This window comes from Vicugna pacos, chromosome 2 (assembly GCF_048564905.1).
Source record: "Vicugna pacos chromosome 2, VicPac4, whole genome shotgun sequence".
In the NCBI taxonomy this organism is placed as follows: Eukaryota; Metazoa; Chordata; class Mammalia; order Artiodactyla; family Camelidae; genus Vicugna; species Vicugna pacos.
Window position 1 is genome coordinate 37,972,206 of NC_132988.1, and position 19,184 is coordinate 37,991,389.

At 35.9% G+C, this 19,184-nt stretch overlaps 1 protein-coding gene across 2 annotated transcripts in view; it reads right to left on the reverse strand.

Moving 5' to 3' along the window:
• Positions 1–19,184, reverse strand: part of LOC102542828 (N-deacetylase and N-sulfotransferase 3) — a 147,317-nt gene that overhangs the window by 58,437 nt on the left and 69,696 nt on the right. For both annotated transcript variants that reach the window (XM_015247698.3, XM_072938327.1), the window contains exons 5-6: positions 8,899–9,084; positions 3,775–3,903 (exon numbers count right to left, since the gene is read on the reverse strand). In XM_015247698.3, the coding sequence (XP_015103184.1) occupies positions 3,775–3,903; positions 8,899–9,084 (315 nt within the window). The remainder of the gene's footprint in view (positions 1–3,774; positions 3,904–8,898; positions 9,085–19,184) is intronic.

Here is a 19,184-nt window from a genome sequence, read left to right on the forward strand (position 1 = left end):
TAGGTTTTTAAAAAATTCAGTGTGGGTTAATATCTTCTTGTATGAATTTTGTTGTTTTACTTTTATTGTAATTCTCTCATGTGTTACTCCCAGTTCAAAACATTCATCATATTCACTGTGTTTATGATTTTTCTCTGATTAGAGAAACACAACTTAGATTTGGCTTTCAGGGAACTGGGTAGGAGGGTAGGGAGAGTATGGTGGATGGATGCTGTATCAAATTGAGAAACATAGAGACAAAAAGTATTCAATAAAACATGAGCATAAGGGAATTAGTTGCTGTTTGTATGGGGTGTTTAGCAGTTTGATGAAGGAGCTATAATATTGCTATATTGTCAGGGATTTCTCCACTTGACTTCCAAGCAAGTGTAACAAGAATACGAATCTTCTGGCAATCCACAACTCTTCTGGGTTATTAAGTAAAGTAAGCACTGACTTTATTATCAAGCATGTTGGAGGAAAGCAAAGCGTTCCACAGATATCAGTCGTTAATGACTCAATACCTACAGTCTTTTTATTGAACTAGAACATAAGCAAGGACTCAGAACGTTTTGTAATTAGAAATAAGAACACTGGAGCAGGAAGGGGCCATCTTTTTTCAAGGCAATAGAAGATAATATGGCTCCCACAAGAGGAACAATCTTGTCTAATTCAGAACTATTCCATTTGTCACACTGATTAAGTATTATCACATCTTCCTAAGATAGGTGGAACTGGAAACTCATATTAAGATTGACAGTATACTCTTACTAGTGGTTTTTTAATCTAAGTATATATGTTGTAAATTTATAAGGTTCTATTTATTGAGGGCAGGTGCAGTCATTGTCAATGAGTCTTTTTTGTCATCTTCATATATTTCAGTTCTTAGTACCCCCTTACATATTATTTTATATAGGTGTGTCAAGTAGACTTTTTCTCACATTTTTCGAAGTATATATGAGGGTACTTGACGCACTACAAATTGATCAAGAATACTGTTTGTGGGTGTAGTACATGATTTGTAGAAATGTTGTGCTTGTGTGTCTGTAGCTAACAGTGACTCTGGGATAGTTCTAGTAGCATTCTCCCCTGCTATATCTGTAAGGTATTTCTCATTACCCTCCTGAATCAATCAACAAACACTTCAGAGTCTGATGGGGTCTAAAATCTGATTTGGTACACTGAGACAGTGTCCACCTCTCAGGGGCAGAGTCAAATTAACAAAGCCAGTTGAAACTTATGAATAAAGAGATGGAGAACAGGAAATTATAGAGGAGCTGAAATATTAAAATATGTACAATTAGAGGGTACTCTCCTCGTTAACAGGTTACATGGGAACTATTCACCAACTGAAAGATTTATAAAATTGCATTGCAAATTACTGTGCCAGTGAGTACAAATCTATATAATTCCTATATAAGCAAAGTCTAATCAGAAAGTTGCTGGTTAAGTTTAGAATCAGAAAGAGAATTAGAAGAATTGAATTCTTCGTGGTCCCAGGCTCAGATAGTCTGATGGGCCCACCTCCCAAATGCACCTGAACCTCAAAATCTGTTAATCAAAATCTCTACATCCAACTCGCATCAGAGGTGTGTAGGCCTGTGACTCTGGAAATACTCAGTTGGAGAAGGCTTTCTCTTTCCTATGCAGCACTAACATTGTCTTTGTAACTCTTTGTGTTAAATTTACATGGCTGACACTTTCTTCTTTAGCGGTGAAAAATACTTTGGTAACAGTAGAACATTTTGGGAGGGAGAATTCATGGGAAACAGGCCACCACGCCTCACTCTGTTCTGCAAGACAAACATCACTAACTAATGATAGCAGTCTTCCCTTGGGCAAAACTTGAGCTGAGTCTAGGAGTGAACTTAACCATAAATCTCTAGGGAAGTACAGCTGCTTCCCAAAATTGGAGTTGGCTTGTCAGGTGAAGTTGATTTGGATTCCTTGCATATTTTATGGTGCCTGACAAGATCTGTCATTTATTTTGAATATCAGTGTTTATCTGAAAATAATTACCTAATGAAAGTTTCCTGAATCAGGAAAGAACAATTTTTATGGAGAAATTCTTTTCCCCTTTATTCCTTGTAGATCCCCTCAGTAAGACAAACAAAATTGCCAAATATGATTGATAAAGGCCTGAAAAGTAGCAAGGTCTGCTAAACATTTAAAGAGTTTGTTCAGTTAGTTTAGTCCAAAGTAGTGTTCAAGATTAACATAAATAAGCTTTACTACAAGAATTTTTTTCAATTAAGAAAAGGATTTGCTTTTTAATTAGTAAAAATATAATCTTTATTGTAAATCTATTGAACATGAATGATCTAATTTTGAATTTCTTCCATGTTAAATGAAACTAATTTGGTTTAGAAAGTTCTGAAACTACAATATAACCAGGAATTTGTTAAGTGCCAAAGCAGATTATTACCTGTTCATAGTCCTATTGCTCTATGATGAAAGGAAATATAAAACATCAGAATTTTACAGATTATGGAGTAAAGGAGTCTTAAAATTATTGGTGAAAATGTTAGGATATTTAAAATATTTTAACTGAATTTTCAGTTCATAATTAGGCATTGGTTTAACTCTTTTGCCTATATATTACTGGCTGAATTGAGAAAATAGAGAAAAAGAAAGCCATATGAGATAATTCCAAAGGTATTTATTCTTTGTAAAGAATAGGAAGTTAGAAGAATCAGATTATTTCTGATATATAAATCAGAATTATTTATATTTTGGAGGTATGAAGGTTGATAAACTTCCAAAAGGCCAAATGTCACACAACCTCACATTGTCCTAATTTTTGAATACATATGCTGATTTTGCCCAAAGATGAGTTACCCTTACTTCTATCTCATTTTCTAGGAACTGAGAAATAGTTATTGAATACAAGTAGATGATGAGAAATACTTTAATATTTTCCCTAAAACCTATACAATTAAGGTCAAGAGAGGGGTCTTTCAAATTTTTTTCTCTTTATCCCTATCTTATCCAACTTTCATGCTGATAGAATTTTTTTCAACATTTGGAAAATTACAGTTTTTTTGTCTTGAATATTGCTAATGTCAGGGACAAATTTACTGTAAATAAACACAGCTTTACTTTTATGTCAGTGGTTTTCAGAAGGGAAATAAAAAACTCTTCTTTTCCTTATATATCTTACTTCGATCAATTCTTTCTCTATACAACTTCATAATACTTGCCTCAAGCGGGAATAAGTACAAATGGTTCATTTTGGGGCTGGCACATTGGTATCGGAAGGAGGAACAGTGGCCCATTAAAACAGGCTGCTCTGTCCTAGCCTAAGGACCCAGCAAGACAAGAGCTAATGTGAATGTACCAACAATTACCATGTTTGCTTACCTAATTCCTCTCCCATTTTGTGTCTACTTTTAGTTTAAATAGGAAAAAAAAAATAGAGGTAATGGTTACCTAAATGGAAAAAAACCAAAAAACAAAAAACTAGCCCCATTGAGAATAAGAGAGTTTTATAGTTTATATTTAAATATTGATTTATAGTAAAATATTACTCTGCATAAAAGCAGGAATCTCTGATTTTGACCACTTTACAATGCAGAAGAGTGTTTGCTGGAGCACTTCCTTGGCTCTGCTGTAAGTTCTTACCACCTGTAGAATTAGTTTGCCCCATTTCTAGATGTGGTTCCACTTAGTTTTTACTGCTGTCTTAGAACTGAGACTTCATATTGATTTGGCTGATAACTACCAAAACCCTGGCCTCTTTGTCATCTGCCCTGTCATTCTTCATTATTTATTTGGAAAATAACTCAAAGTACTTACTGGGTTGAGGACCACAGTGAAGAAAAGTTCACCTCCTTGGATACTCTTATCCAGCTCTTTTGGACCGCCTGGATATTCTTTGTAGAAAATTGTGTGAGTGAAAAGCCCACAGGTTTGTCTTGGAAGAACCTAAAAGAATGAACAAGTAAGGAAAAAGTTCCTTTCAACCAACTAATAAGTTGAAACTTAGCTTCTTTTTTTTTTTTTTCTCATGGAAGATTATGACAAGCTGGTATCATTATTCAACTCTTAACGAATACCCCAAAGTCTTTCAGAATCTGGGAAGGTGAGGCTGATATCAGTATAGCTGGAATATTGAAGATTGAGTTGAAGGAATATGTTAAAACTAAAAAGGACTTTGAATTATTTTAGCCATTTATCTATTTTAAACCTCCAAGTCAGTACTTCTGTTATGAAGTCTCATATGTTCCAGAATCTTAAGAAATAAAACAAAAGGGAAGTAAAAAGGAGACTTTAAAAATATTGGAATTGCCTATGTTACACTGTAATTCTAATAGGCAAAAATTTTAAGGATGTCACTTCTATCAAATTCTACATGTGCATTAGAAAATGAAGTCAATTATTAACCTAATGTGATTCTTAGGAAATGGCATTTTAAATTAGAATAAATATTTGCGACACAAAGCATAGTTTCTGCTGTAGTCTAAAAGGACTACTGCAGGCTGTAGTAATTGCCCTAAATTCTAAGTCTGAAGCATGCCAGTTCCAGAAGTATGAAGGACGTTATGCATTTGATTAGTAATTTTTATAAAGAGTCACAAACTAAATGATAAAAGATCACTTTGTAAAAAGCCTTCTCTTCATCCTTTGTATGTGAAAGCCATTATTTGCTTCAATTACCCATATTTGTGATGAGGACATTTTTTCAAATTCTTACAGCTTTCCTGGTTAAATATCAGTACAATTATAAAAGAAGGTGTGAACAAGAGCTGTGCAAGATGGTCCACTCTCAAGCTAGATTTTATAGAATGATTTCTTTAAGGTATGCATTTGTCATTATATACTTGAAGTAGCAGAAAATTAATGAGTATACTTTGGAGAGATATAAGTTTTACAGAATCTTACCCAGGTGGGTCTTCTGCTTATTATCCTAAGCAAATTGATCTTCATGTTTTCGGTCTTGATTTTAAAGCATATTTGGTTCAGTAAGTGCTTTAGAAATATTACCTGTATTGGACTCCTCATGCCTTGTGACCCTCTATACATATACTAGTTCTTTTTCTTTTATTTGAATATATATTATAATAAATTTCAATCTAGTCCTTGGAAAATTTTCCTAGAAAACATACTTCTCAGCTCAATCAGTACATTATATATATTGCTGTGTAATTCAAAACTTTATATATCCTATTTATTTTGGTAAACTGACTAAAGTTATATCTCTAGAAGCTATTTTATCTTGATGAAATAGTTAAAACAACTTCAGTTTCATTGCAGACTATTAGCTCTGATGATGTTTACATTTTAAAGCACTACACAGTTTCATAGTGTTATGCACAAAATCAATGACAAAAAAGAACAAAGTGCAAAGGTATCCTATCTGAATCAAATATATTCCTTAACAATTCATGGAAATGTAATTTTCTGGAAATTAAATTTTATATAGCACTTATTCACTTATTTAACAAATACTTTTTCTAAACTCTATGCAAGTCCATGTGGGAGAACACAAAGATATATCCTTTCTATTTTTGAAGGAGTTAAGGTATGTTAGGGTAAAGAGAAATACGTCAAAGCTACATGATGAGATGCCCACATGTAATTAAATGCCAAGTTTACATTCTGAAAGTGCGTGATTCTGAATTGCTTTTAAGATTCAATCTGAGTATCTTGCTTGAAAAACTATGGCAACATACAGAGCCATCTTTGGGACTTGATTGCCTAGATGATTCTATGCGAAAGAGAGAGAGAAATGAAAAGAAATGTGAGTTTTGTGTATTTCTCAAATTATTTTTGAGGGAAGAGAAAGTGCCAGGCTGCACCCTGCAACTCTGGGGAGGATCACCCTTGCAGAGAGGGTGAGAGTCACTGTGAGCCCTAGGACGGTCAGTGGACCACCAAAGGAAGCTGAGGAGATAATCCGAGTGTAACAGGGTCATGCCCATTGCCTTGCTCCCTACACACAATGCTACAGGACACCAAACATGTTCCGTGAAACAGCTCTCTTGTGTAGGGAAGGAATAGGAGGGTTTTAGGCATTCTGTTGGGAACTGCCTTCTAGAATTGTTTCTGGGAGTGTAACACTATCATATTCAAACTCTGAGCCATTGATGAGCCCCTGGAAGCCTTATAGCTGCTGACAATAACTAGGAGATGGTTACGAAAGCCATAGCCAACAAGAACCTTGGCCAATGGGACCTCAAGCCAATATCCTGTTACCTAAGGCCTAAATCTGGGATAACTGCCAATAAATGTTCCCAGTAAAGATCACGTAGGAGGCTGCCAGCAGGATTAATGGGAGTCTCTATCAACAGGCATCTCTGTTAGAAAGAGTAAGCAGATAATCAGGATCTGTAGTTTAACTGCCTAAAGGTCTCTGGCTCTCTCCACAGAGTCACATTTAACAACCAGCGGGTAGGATAGAGAGTCCTGGTTTTCCATCAGTTCCTTATTGAGTGAGGATAAAACTTACCCAGTAGACAATGCAATAGGACAGAAGCCTCAGAGACTCTGGTTAGGGTGCAAACACCTTGAAATCTTGTAAGTTTTTATGTTCCTAATCTTACAAGACGATGTGTTATAGGAATTGGGAGGAGAATAAGATCAGTATAGGCCTGACCTAGGTACTGAGCTGCTGTACATATGCCAAGGTGCTTTACAGTAAATTCTGTAAGTTATGGGACTTGACATTGAGGAACAAAGGGAATAGGAATAGGTAGAGAGTGGTCAGAAAGTCTTTCAAGGTGGAAAGAATGACAAAGTCCTGGACACAGCAATATTGTTGCGGACCTCTGTGGCTGGAGTGAATCTGTGTGAGCTATAGGAAAATAAGAAATAGAAAGATAGACTTAGTTTAAATTGCTTTCAGGTCCGCGAAGAGCTTTTAAAGGATATGGAAAGAACTAGAAGGAATGAGGTTAGGAAGGCCAAGATGAAGGCAGCATTTTAGAAGGATTAAAAGGTTGGCACTGTCTACACAATGGACTGCAGTGAGGGGTGGGAGACGCTGCAAAGTCGGAACACAGTCTACACATGGAGGTCAGGGCAGTAAATTAGGCTGTGGGAAAGGAAGGAAATAAAGTATGTATTATAAAGGAATTATTAATGGACTGTACAGACTGATCAGAAGGACCCAGTCAGTGTGATGTTCAAATGGCAGAGCTGAATTAGGGACAGTAGGATGGCGTAAGCTGGTGGAAAGGGAAGATAATAAGTTTCATTCAAGGCATTATGAGTTTGATTTGTGAATAGATCATAAAAAAGCACAGTTTCCCTCCTCTCATACAATAGAATATGGGTGTGATCCAGGTAAGGTTCACTCCTCAGTTCCCTGCTCTTTTTTCCTGGCAGTCTCTCCCCAGGAGGGCATATTGGCTATTGTCCTCTCAACTTACAGCTCTACTTGGATGACTCCAAGCCCTGTCCTCGCTCTCTAACTGCACAACCAACTGCCTGCTGAACACCCCCCACTTGGAAATTCTCATCCAAGGGCTCACAAAGCGATAAGAGTTTCCATGGATTGTTGCATAAAAGAAACCACAGGGACAGTTCCATCAAAGCAGGAACTCTGTTAGAGCCCCTATTACTGCAAGATTCATGCATTTACAGTACAGGTTAAACATGGTTTCAGGAGAGACCAAAATGAACGTATCTCATGTGACATATCCAAGCAAGTCCCCTGGCAGTACAAGAAGAAACAGAAATAAAAGAGAATACCATTCAATAAAGTCCTTGGAGACTTAAGTTTACTGTTCTACTAAGACTGCATGTGATTTAAAAATGGCAGGCGAATATTGGTCTGCTTTTACGTTATAATACAACCCAGGTCAAAAAGACTGGCAGCTGGAGGCACAGTGAGTTCATTTTCAGTAAAGGGGAATGGCAGACTGGGATGAAATGTGGCCATTATGTCCCCATTGAGCATTTACAACAGTTTTTATTGAGGGGAAAGTTAAGATGGAAGTTGATCCAAGTTAAATGCCATTATCCAATCTGGAATTTTTGCAGATCTAGGAAAACTGTCTGAAAAGAAATCAGTTACACCTAATTTTAAGAGTAGACATCTGTTCAAACACAGTTTGACAAAGTTATAGGGCCTGAACATGTAGTGCTCTGCATGGGGCTCCTTCCCCGTGCGTCTAAATCAGGAGGCCCACTCCTAACTTCACCAGTTCTCTTTGGATTTTCTGAGTTGGGGAAAAGTGGGATTTAATTACCTACTTTGCGAGGTCTCACAAAGTATTAGGGAATAATATATCTTGACACTATACATTTGTCACCAGTGTAGAAACACAACACAAAATAGAGAAGCTTTGGAGAGAATTTGACAGTGTATGTAAATGACTTAATTAACACCCCCTCTCATTTGTACTCTGTATTCTGATCTGTTAATGATTATGGAGGACATGTGGCTTCTTGCTGTAAATAGCTGAGTTCCTTTTTGGTCTGACATGATAAAGGGAAGGACACGGTTTGGCTTGTAAAAGAGCGGCACAGTTATTAATACAGAGAGAGATGGAGTTAGTTTTACTTGCTAAATAACCTTTGGAAGAAATGATGGCTTCTATAAATTATCCGCACGTTAGATGTAATGTTTCCTTAGTATTTTGACATCAGTGTCTGCTTTATAGCAGTAGTGTCAGTAAAAAACATTTTAAAGTTATATTTGAAGAATTGAAAAGAAGCTCCTTTAATTAAAACATCCTTTGCTTAGATAAAAATATGTTTCCTGCTTGTATGGAGCTTTTCTTAATGCTGGGGACTGAGGCACTGGGGATTGAATCCAGGTCCTCGTGCATGCTAAGCATGTGCTCTACCACTGAGCTATACCCAGCCCCCTATTATGCTTTTGATATTTTGCTCTTCTCTTTCGTTCTTTCTTCCAATGAAGAGTATAAATCTGGCAGAATTAGTTGTACCCTATGCAAACCAGGGGAAGCTCACCATAATGTTTTTGTGGATGAAGCCCCTCCGGTATCTGGCTGGTTTCAGGTGTGGATATTCTTCAGTGCTGGTGATTCTAATATTCCAAACCTTCTTCCAGGCCTCGTATAGCTGAACGTGCACAGGGTAGACGCCTGAATGGTGAGGGGCCACCGCGTAGCCCATGTCAGTAGGAATGCCATGCTCCTAAGACCAAGCAAGTGTTAGTTAGAATGTGGTAAGATTTTTTTTAACTTATGATGATAGTTTTATTATAGCAAAAAGATACACATTAGAACCAGCCAAAGGAAGATACACACAGGGCAAGATCTGGAAAGTCCCATAGATGAAGCTTCTTTTAGTCCTCTCTCCCTGGAGTCCAGACATTACATCCTCCTGGCTACACATAAGGTGTGACAACACTCAAAAAGACAATTGTCGACTATACATCAATAAAAAAACAACAAACAAACAAAATGAGACAGTTGTCAACTAGGTAGCTCACCTGAGCGTCAGTGTCTTGAATTTTTATTGAGGCTTCATTACAGAACCATGATTAGTTGAATTGTTGCCCATATGGTTGAACTCAATTTCCAGCCTCCTTCCCCAGAGGTTAGGTTGATGGCACTTTGCCTAAAGCACTAATCTTTTAGTCTTTTAAAAATTGAAATATAGTCAGTTTACAATATTGTGTTAATTTCTGCTGTGTAGCATAGTGAGTCAGTTTATCTATCTATCTATCTATCTATCTATCTATCTATCTATCTATCTGGTAAAATTAAAGTGATAAATATTAAGACCTCTAGACTTGGCGAAGCTGGATAGCCATTCCACCAGTCTTGCTGGTGATACATTTATTGTTTTAGAAGTGGTGGGAAGGACTAGTGATTTTAATGAATAATGTGAAAGAGGCTGCATTCAGTGCATCTTGTCCCAGCCACCTGTTTTTCTAGTCTCTCAATTTCAGTTAAGTTAAATGGCAAACACTTGCTACAAACAGCACTCAGCACATGCCACAAAATAAAACTAATATTTATTAGAGGGACAGAACTCATTCTGAATTTGTTAGACTTGCTAACAGGATTTTATTTTGCCTGTAGCCCAGTTTCTACCAAGTTTGCCACATTTCTGTTGGTCCCTCAGCTAGGGGGCCAGTAGGAGACAACGTACCCTGTCTTGAAAGGAGCACACACTTTTGATTAAGAAATGTGGTCAAATGTTATAGAAAAAATTTATTTGAAGTCAAAGCCCTAGTTACAGTGAAAGTAGAAGGTATTGATAGAGCCAAACAATCTGGAAATTTAGTTGATTTGAAGTCCAGCAGCTTTAACACATAAAACGAGTCTAATTTTAAAAAATAGTTTCAAAATTACACACACACACACACACACACTCTACTTTCTTCTGTTTACTTGGTCCTAATCAGGGCTGGAAATTCCAAAAATAAAATCTCTTGTGACAACTGGACAATTTTGGAGGGAGCTTGGGACAACTTTGTATAATTGTAATCATTCCTCTTCATTTGAGATGGTCCATTAATCATGATAGTCTGTTTGCAGAAAAGATGAACTATCTTTTATTAAAAGAACACTCATGGCTTCGGTAGTAGATGTGCATTTTTTCCTCCTGAATGATATTTTATTTTTCTATCTGTATTTTTCAATTGCTTTATAGTCTTAGAAATTTCCACCCAAACAGACTTCCTTTGAAATACTCATGGTTTTTCTTCATGCCAAAGTGCAATTTCACATACAGAGAACCATAGTAATGGGCTGCTAAATGCCTAAATTGTAGAAATATGCTACAGATGGATATGGAAAAAGTGGAGAAGGCATGGCTTTATTTTTCAATGTAACTAATGACAGGAGCTAAAGGACATATATGAGCACTTGAACACAGAAGGAAAATGGGTTGCCATTACCTAAGTGACTGTCAGACTCCTTCTATATGGCATAAGAGGCTCTCAAAATTTGACTTCAACCTACCTAACATAGCTTATCTCCTATCAGTGTTCATCTTCCCCACCCCCAATGATTCCCTTCACAGCTTTGCTGTCCATTGTGTACGTTGTCTACCCAGTTGGAATGCCCCTTTCGTCTTGTGAACTCTTCATCTTTCAAAACTCAGTTCAGTCAGCTGGAGTTGAGGATGGTGGAAAGGGAGCTGCTGTAGTGGTATTACAGGTGGAGTGGATTATACCTGTGTTTCTGAAGGATGAGAGGAGCATTTCATGTTCTTCATTTTATTTGCATCTTTGTAGAAATGACCACAACTAGGCAGTTATTGCTATATCATTTAGAATTTTGCTATAAAGTCAATTGAAATACCTCATTGCTTTCCCCCCTTGTTTTTAAAAACTCAAACTAAAGCAAATTACTTAACAACACATACTTTCTGTTAGAAAAGTCGAAGTATTTGTCGAAAGTGCTTTAAGAATAGGGGTGCAGTGATAATGGACCAATTGAAAGAAAACGAATTTCAATCACAGAAGTTTAGAGAAAAATAATGAACAATTGCAGGTTAATAGTTTTTAAAAGGGTATAGGATGAAGCCAGGATGAAATTCACAGTAACAGGAACTACATTATAAAAGTCAAATATCTCCAAATTTGTGAGGAATTGTGCTGGTAGAAAGCGCAAGGTAGTTTTGAATACCTGTAAGTGGTCATCTATGTCTTCAGAACACCGTGTAAGGAAAGGACGGTTCAGCACAGCAGACACATTTCCCTTATTTTGAAATATTCCCAAATATTTGCAAACCAACATATATCCAATTTTTGTTTTTATTTTTAGCTTTTAATACTAAAGAAATACTGAGATTTTTTAGTCTTCTCTTTTATTCGTGTAAGGGCACAGTGTGACCCAGTGGCAGAAAACCCTGCTTCTGGAGTTAAACCTACCTGGCCATTTCACTCTTGCATTTACCACCTGTGTGGCTTTGGAGAATGATTTATGACCTCTAAGCCTCATGTCATGGTCTCTCAAATGCTAGTCATGTGAGTACTTACCTTCAAGGTGTTCAGAGGAAATTAAATCATATAATACATGGAAAGCATTGAGTGCAGTTCCTGAAACATAATACACATTCAGTGGATGTTGTTTCTTAAAATGGAAGCCCTGCTTCCATTTTAAAATAAGCTATGATTCTACTTAAGTCAACTATAATGTGGAAGTTATGAAAATACTGGGCCATTCTTTTTTTTTTTTTCAGCAGAGTTTCTGTGGCTTCTGTCCCACTGTCCCTTCTCGGACTTGCATTCCCCTGATCTGTCTAAATACTCTGAACCAATGCCATGTGGCTCTGGCCTGTGAATCACTGAGAGTTACAGTTAGTAGGCAGTCTCTTTTAAATGAGATAAAGGCAACAGAAATTGACCCCCAAATTTGCATTCAGTACCAGCGAGAACACCTGAAATCCTACTGCATAGAAAAGTTTGGGCTAAGACTGCAGCTAGTATGTTCTGTAAGGCAGACTATTATGTTTTAGAAGATTTAGTCATAATGCCAAATTCTTGACTGATTATTCTCTTCCAGATCTTTTAACTTGCAATTAACATTATCATTTTGTAATCTGGGACAGAAAGTCTAAAATCGTAGACATTTCAGCCTAAAAAGCTAATTCTCTTTATCCTTTTCATTAATCCTTGATTGAAAGTAACATCTCAGAGCTAGGAATTTAGTAATCTGTCAAGATTTCCATAGTAGAGGACATAGACTGAAAAGACTGGTGAATATGGCTATGTTACTATAAAATGTATGTGAAGTATTTAGAACATAAGTGGGATTGATTAGTCTCACAATTGAACTCGTCCTTCCCACCTCTCGGCTTTACCAGAAATGCTCCCTGCCCCAGTGTTCCTCTGTGTCACTAAGTGACACGATCAATTATCAACCAACTAGTTGCTGTGTCAAAAATAGAGGCTATTCTTGACACCTGTTTCTTCATTCGCTCATAAATCTAGTTCATTATCATGTCCTATCATTAAAACTCTAGTATAAACCTTAAATCTATCAACTTTTCTCCAGTTCTGTCATCATCATCATCACGCTAATCCAATCTACCACTTTGTTCCCTGGCTCCTAACTCTTCCACCCGTCTCCTATCTTGCCAGCTTCCAATCCACTGTCTACATAGCAGCCAAAGTAATACTCAAAAGACTCAGATATGACCATGGGACTTCCTACTCAGAATCCTTCCGTGGTTTCCCTTTGCACTTAAGAGAAAATACAGAATCCTTAAGATGGTCACGGGCCTTGCCTGGTAGGACCTTGCTTCACTTTCTTGCCTCATTTTGCACCACTTCCACCCTTCATTGTAGTCTAGTCACATTAATCTTTGCCTAAAACTCACCAAGCAGTTTCCTATCTCAGGATCCACCCATATGTGGTTTTCCCAGACTGGAATTTCCCTCCTTCATCTCTTCACCTAGATAAATGATACCTCTTTTAGGTAATTAATTCTGTCATATCTTCATAGAAGCCTCCACTGACAAGTTGTAATCTATATAAAGTCCACATTAAGGCTTGTCTTAGTAGCATTCATCTGGTTTTCACAGTACACAACATAGCTTGTGAATATTGCTTCATGTAATGACTTCTCAATGTTTCTCTTTCTCATTAACTAATAAGCTCCATGAGTTCTGGGTTCTGTTTTATCCACAGCTGTATGCCCAGTGTCTTGCCAGCAGCAAGCACCCAACAAATATTAGTGAACAAGTGTGTAATATTAGTGAAATATTAGTGATTCTGACCACCCTCTTCTCATTCTAATTTTTACTTTCTCAATTATCTTAATCTGTCAGTTCATCTGCAAAATGGACATATAGTGACTTACAGGGAAATTTAACACCTATGTAAGTAATACCTGAAAACACTTTTGAGACTATAGTTTAAAATTATTTTAATTCAAAATTAAAAACAGACATTATTATGAATTTATATTTAAACCATACTGTATGGAATTAAAAATTGCAGTATTTTCCTAAATTGTGCATTCAAATGTTTCCAAATAGAGAATGTGAAGATGATACAGTTTTATCAAGCAAATGTGATGTGATATTTCTTAGAAAAATTTCCCCAAAACTAAAAGAAAAAAAGGAAAAAAATCGTCATTCAAGTACTTGAGCAACACAATAACTTTATTCCTGAAGAATTCATTGTTTATTATTGTCTTTGATATTTCTTTATTTAAATTTTTGCTAGTAATTAAGAATAGTATTTTACTTTTAATATTTTTCTCTATTTCCATCTTTCTAAAAAGACAAAACTTCTAAGTTTTCAAAAATAACCTGATGACTTGTTTCCTATTTCCATATTTCTCAGATTAGCAAGTATACAAACTAATGTAATTAAAAAACCCATGATAGGAAATCAAACACACATTCTACACTCTATAGTAGAAAAAATCTAAAACTTCACTACAAATGTAATTTCTATTTACTTCTAAAAGCTTTTCTGTGGTTCATTTTGGTTAGAATGTCCCATTCCCTCAGTTCATGCTTTGGTTAACTTTTTCATAGTACTGAGAATTTATACTTACAATTAAAATGGGCTTATGTTAAAGCTTCTCTGTGTTTACATTTGGTGGTATATTTTAGAGTTGTTTCTAGAAAAATTGTTTTGCTTCGATTTTTAAAAGTGTCATCCTTAAAAGCTGTGGTTGTTTGAGATGTTATTTCACATAGAAAATAATACATTTTTACAGGTGACAGGAGTATGTTTGGAAAGTGGAATTAAAACCTTTCACATAAAAGACACTTCCGTACACACACACACATGCACGTATATATACTTACACACTACGTGTGAAGCAAAATATATAAAACAGTCTCTTGAATTTTCAGGAGCATTTTAAAGCTTTTAAAGACAATGTTGGTAAAATTAATGGACCACACATGAACCTGTTGGGCCTCAGGCACTCAAAGAAGGAGTTCTATAGCATTTGCTGTGACTTGGGGGAAGTAAGAAATGGCAGTGATGGTGGCTCAATGTATGTAAAATTACTATTTAAAGGAATCTTCCTTCTTCCCTAGACCCAAACCAGGCAAATCAGGATTTATCTGTAGGTGAAGGAACTAAGTTTGGTACTGAATACTAAGAATGTAAACATTAGAGTATGTTCCTGTGATAAATGATAATATTTCTGGTATGGTTTGAAGTGAAAGATCTTGAAAGAAATAATTACCTTAGGTAAGTATAGGAATCTGATTTTTCATTTTTTTAAATTGTGAAATTTATAAAGGGGTTGTGCAAGTAGTCACTAAGGTTCAGATTTAAAATTCTGTGTTTCTTTGACATAATCTTTCTGGTTTTAGAAGTGATCTGTTTGGATGCTAAATATAAGTGCACTATTTTTAATCCATGATCAAATCTTAAACAAACATGTATAGTTTTCTTCCTGTATATTTAAGAAAGTGAAAACCTCCTAAAATGTGATGGGCATGTTTACATAAATTTGGTCAATATTTATAGATTTGGCCACTAGATTTCTTTCTAGTTTTCTTTTTACAGGGTACTCTTTAATTCATAATATAAATTCTGTTTGCTGGCTGGTATGTGAAAATCTGCAGTGATGATCATATTTTTAATAGATTTGGTTTAAGAGTTTAAAATCATCCTTTGTTGGCAGCTGTTGTATAATTAAAAAAATTGGCTGGTCTTTATCATCCCTGGTTCCCAGGAGGTAAGCCCTAAATCCTTGGAATTTTCTGAGTGATAGGAATGTCTCTATTATTCATGGTGGGTCCCTGAGTCCATATCTGAGTTTATGTTAACTGGATGACTCAGTGCAGAGTTTAACCATGCCAGAAAGACCAACTATGCAACTAGAGAGTTGGGGCTCTGAGCCAGGTTACATCAGCCTTTCCTCTAGGTAGGAGACATGAGTTGGAGACTGAGTTCAAACATGTGGCCAATGACTCAATCAATCATGCCTATAAAATGAAACCCCACTAAAGACTCTGCACACCAAGGCTGAAGTGGGCTTTCCTAGTTAGTGATATTCTTATGGTCCAGAAACCCCAGGAGGATGATGTTATTTGTCTCACAATTTGGATTTTAAAAAAAAGCATGGCTATAGTAAAGAAAGTTACAGAAGTCTTTGGATAAAGGTGTTAATAATGAGCTCTTGTGAAACAGAGTGGCATTATGGTAACTTGTAAGACAGAAGTGTGACCTTATCACTCTGAAGTTACTCAGATCTGCAGAAGAGTCTGTAGTGTTTCATTAACTATATTTATGTTCTTTTTTTTTTAGAATCCACATATGAGCGATCTCATATGGTATTTTTCTTTCTCTTTCTGGCTTACTTCACTTAGGATCATTAACTATAATATACAGTGAGAGAAGAGTTTTATTTTTCCCATATTCAAAGATAGCCAAACCCATGACAATAAAATAATCAAGTGTCTCCCAGGAAATCTTGGTGACAGGAGACAGCTTAGTGTCATGGAGAAAGCACAAATTTAGAAGTCCTGGGCTCAATCTCAGTGATGCCCTTCATTCGCTGTAGGACCTCGGGCAGGTAATACTACTTCACCATACCTCAAGTCCTTTATTTGCCAAGTAAGGGTAAAGAAACAAATTATCTCCCTCAGTTGTAGAGAATGAAAGATGGAAGCAACATTATAGGTCAATTACCATTTAATTTCCTTTCATCTAATTAACATTATTCTCTTTCTCATTGAAACAATAACAAATAAAACAAGGAAACAAAGGTAAAGAAGAATCCTTCCACGAAACTCAGGATCTTATTTCAGAGAGGACACTCCTTAAAAGAAGATGCATTATTATTGTCAGTCTTATCTATAAAAGTTTTACCAAACAGTATACAGTTCTTCTGGAAAAAGTAATTGATATTATGTATAAAGTAGGAGGGAAACTTATCCTTGGTGAATGATAAATTTGATAAGGCTGTAACAATGACATTAGCATGGTCCCCTTCAAATACTGCCCCAAGTTAACAGCTGAATTATTTGAAGAACTTAAATGAATTTAGTAAGCCAAATGCATTAAGAAATTCCAGAAACAGGTATAGAAATATCAAATCACTATGTTCTATAACAGGAACTAACACGGTCAATTATACTTCAAAAACAAACAAACAAACTCAGAGAAAAAGAAATCAGATTTGTAGTTACCGGATGTGGGGGTGGGGTGGAGGAAGGGGAAATAGGATGGAAGTAGTCAAAATGTACAACCTTCCAGTTATAAGATAAATAAGTACTAAAGATGTAATATACAACATAATAAATATATAATGAAAATTGTTAAAGAGTAAATCTTGAGAGTTCTCATCACAAGGAAAAACATTGTTTTCTATTTCTTTAATTATTGTATCTATATGAGATGATGGATATTCACTAAACTTACTGTGGTAATCATTTCATGATGTATGTAAGTCAAATCATTCTGTTGTACACCTTAAACTAATACCATGTTGTATGTCAATTATATCTCAATGAAATGGGTAGGGAAAAAATAGAAATTCCAGAAACAAGAGTTAAGCTAATAATTCAGTACCAATACAGAAAAAGGGTTACAAAAGGTATGTATACTCAGCTTTAACCTTCATTTTCACTTGCAACCTCTAAGATAAAATTATTTCGAGGAGAGTGACAGATCTTCTTCTAGTCTTCCCTAATAACTATATAATTTACTTAAAGTGAGTTTCCATTTAAGAGAGCATGCTGGTTTCCTCTCTCAGAGTTCCCTTCAGAATTTCTGAAGTGTCGCCATATCTTTGTTGAGTGTCTCATAAGTAAACACGTCACTGAAGCGTGCACTTTTGTAAGAATACTCAAAAGAATGATGTAAACACTTGTACTTTTCACAGGCCAGGCTAATTTTTTTTAAATTGCTAAAATTTCTTCAAGTAAACACATGAAGGAGTTTGTAGAAATGTTAAAAGAAAGAAAAAAAAGCCCCGAAGAATTTATGAAGCTTATTTTAGGCTGTAGCAAAGTAATTGAAAATAAAATTATTTTGAGACACAATGGAGGAATTGGAGGATTTAGTTTAATTCAGCTTTCTCAGAGTTTGAAGCCACGAATTTAATGTGGACCTTTGAGGGTCCCTGAGAGGTAGTAAAACTGTAAACAATTCAGGGACAGGCTTAAATTCCCAAAGTACTTGCCAACACATTTAATCTTTCTGAAGATATGTAAGGTTGATTAGATCAGGAATCTTTAAGTCTGTATGGTACTATTAAAAATTTTTTTTAATTTATCTTTTTTTGAGGGGGAAGTGATTAGGTTTGTTTATTTATTTATTTTAATGGAAGTACTGGAGATTGAACCCAGGACCTCATGCATGCTAGGCACGTGCTTTACCACTGAACTATACCCTTCCCCCTTGCACAGTACTAATTTTAACTGAAGTCATACTACTGACAGTATAGAAAAGTTGATATTGATCTTTGTTATAACTATTGCATATCCTCTGGTATTTATAATAGCCATCAGGACAGTTAACACTTGTGGTGCTGGTTGCCCAAACACAGGAAATTACATGAATCATATAAACAGCAATTTAAAAGAAAAACATTGTAAAAAGTCAGATTTTAATATTCTGCATTTGTTTAAAAATATAACCCTTCAGGAAGGTAATAACATTTTCGTTATGAGGTTTGTGTAATAGTGATCAACAACACTATCAATGGCATGGCAATTTGCAGTTACACAAAACATGCTAGTTATTCAAGCTTTGGAGGCTGACAGATCTGAGATCAAATCCTTTCTCTAGCTTCCACTGCCTGTGTGATTTTAAGAAAATTATATAAGCTCTCTGAGCTTCACTTTCTGCATTTTAAATATGAGAATAACTAGGCTCACAGGTGGTTGTGAGGATTAATTGGGGATGTGGGGAAAGCACTAAGCACAATGCCTGGTAAATATCTAGATCTCAAAATGTTCTCTTCCTACATTTCCTCTGGAGAGTCAATAATCTTCCTAAAAACTGAAATGCTACGTTCTATTCACCTAGGGGAAACAGAATAATAGAACTTCAAGTTTCACAGCTTTCCCCGATTTGAGCATCAACTAAAGGAAAAGAATGGGGAATTGGGGAGATTAGTTTGGACGCTGTTGTCATGATCCAGGTATGGGAGAAAAAACTTGAAAGTGGAATGGGGATGGGAAATTTTGAAATGGAGTAGGATGTGGTACAAAACAATGAACTCATAGAAACTGGGAAATGATTGGGAACAGTGAGTAGGAGATATGAAAAAGCGAAAGCAGACACAAGGTTAGCAGTTGTGTGGATTTTATGCTCACTGACTGACTGATTATATTCAGGGATAATATTCAAGGT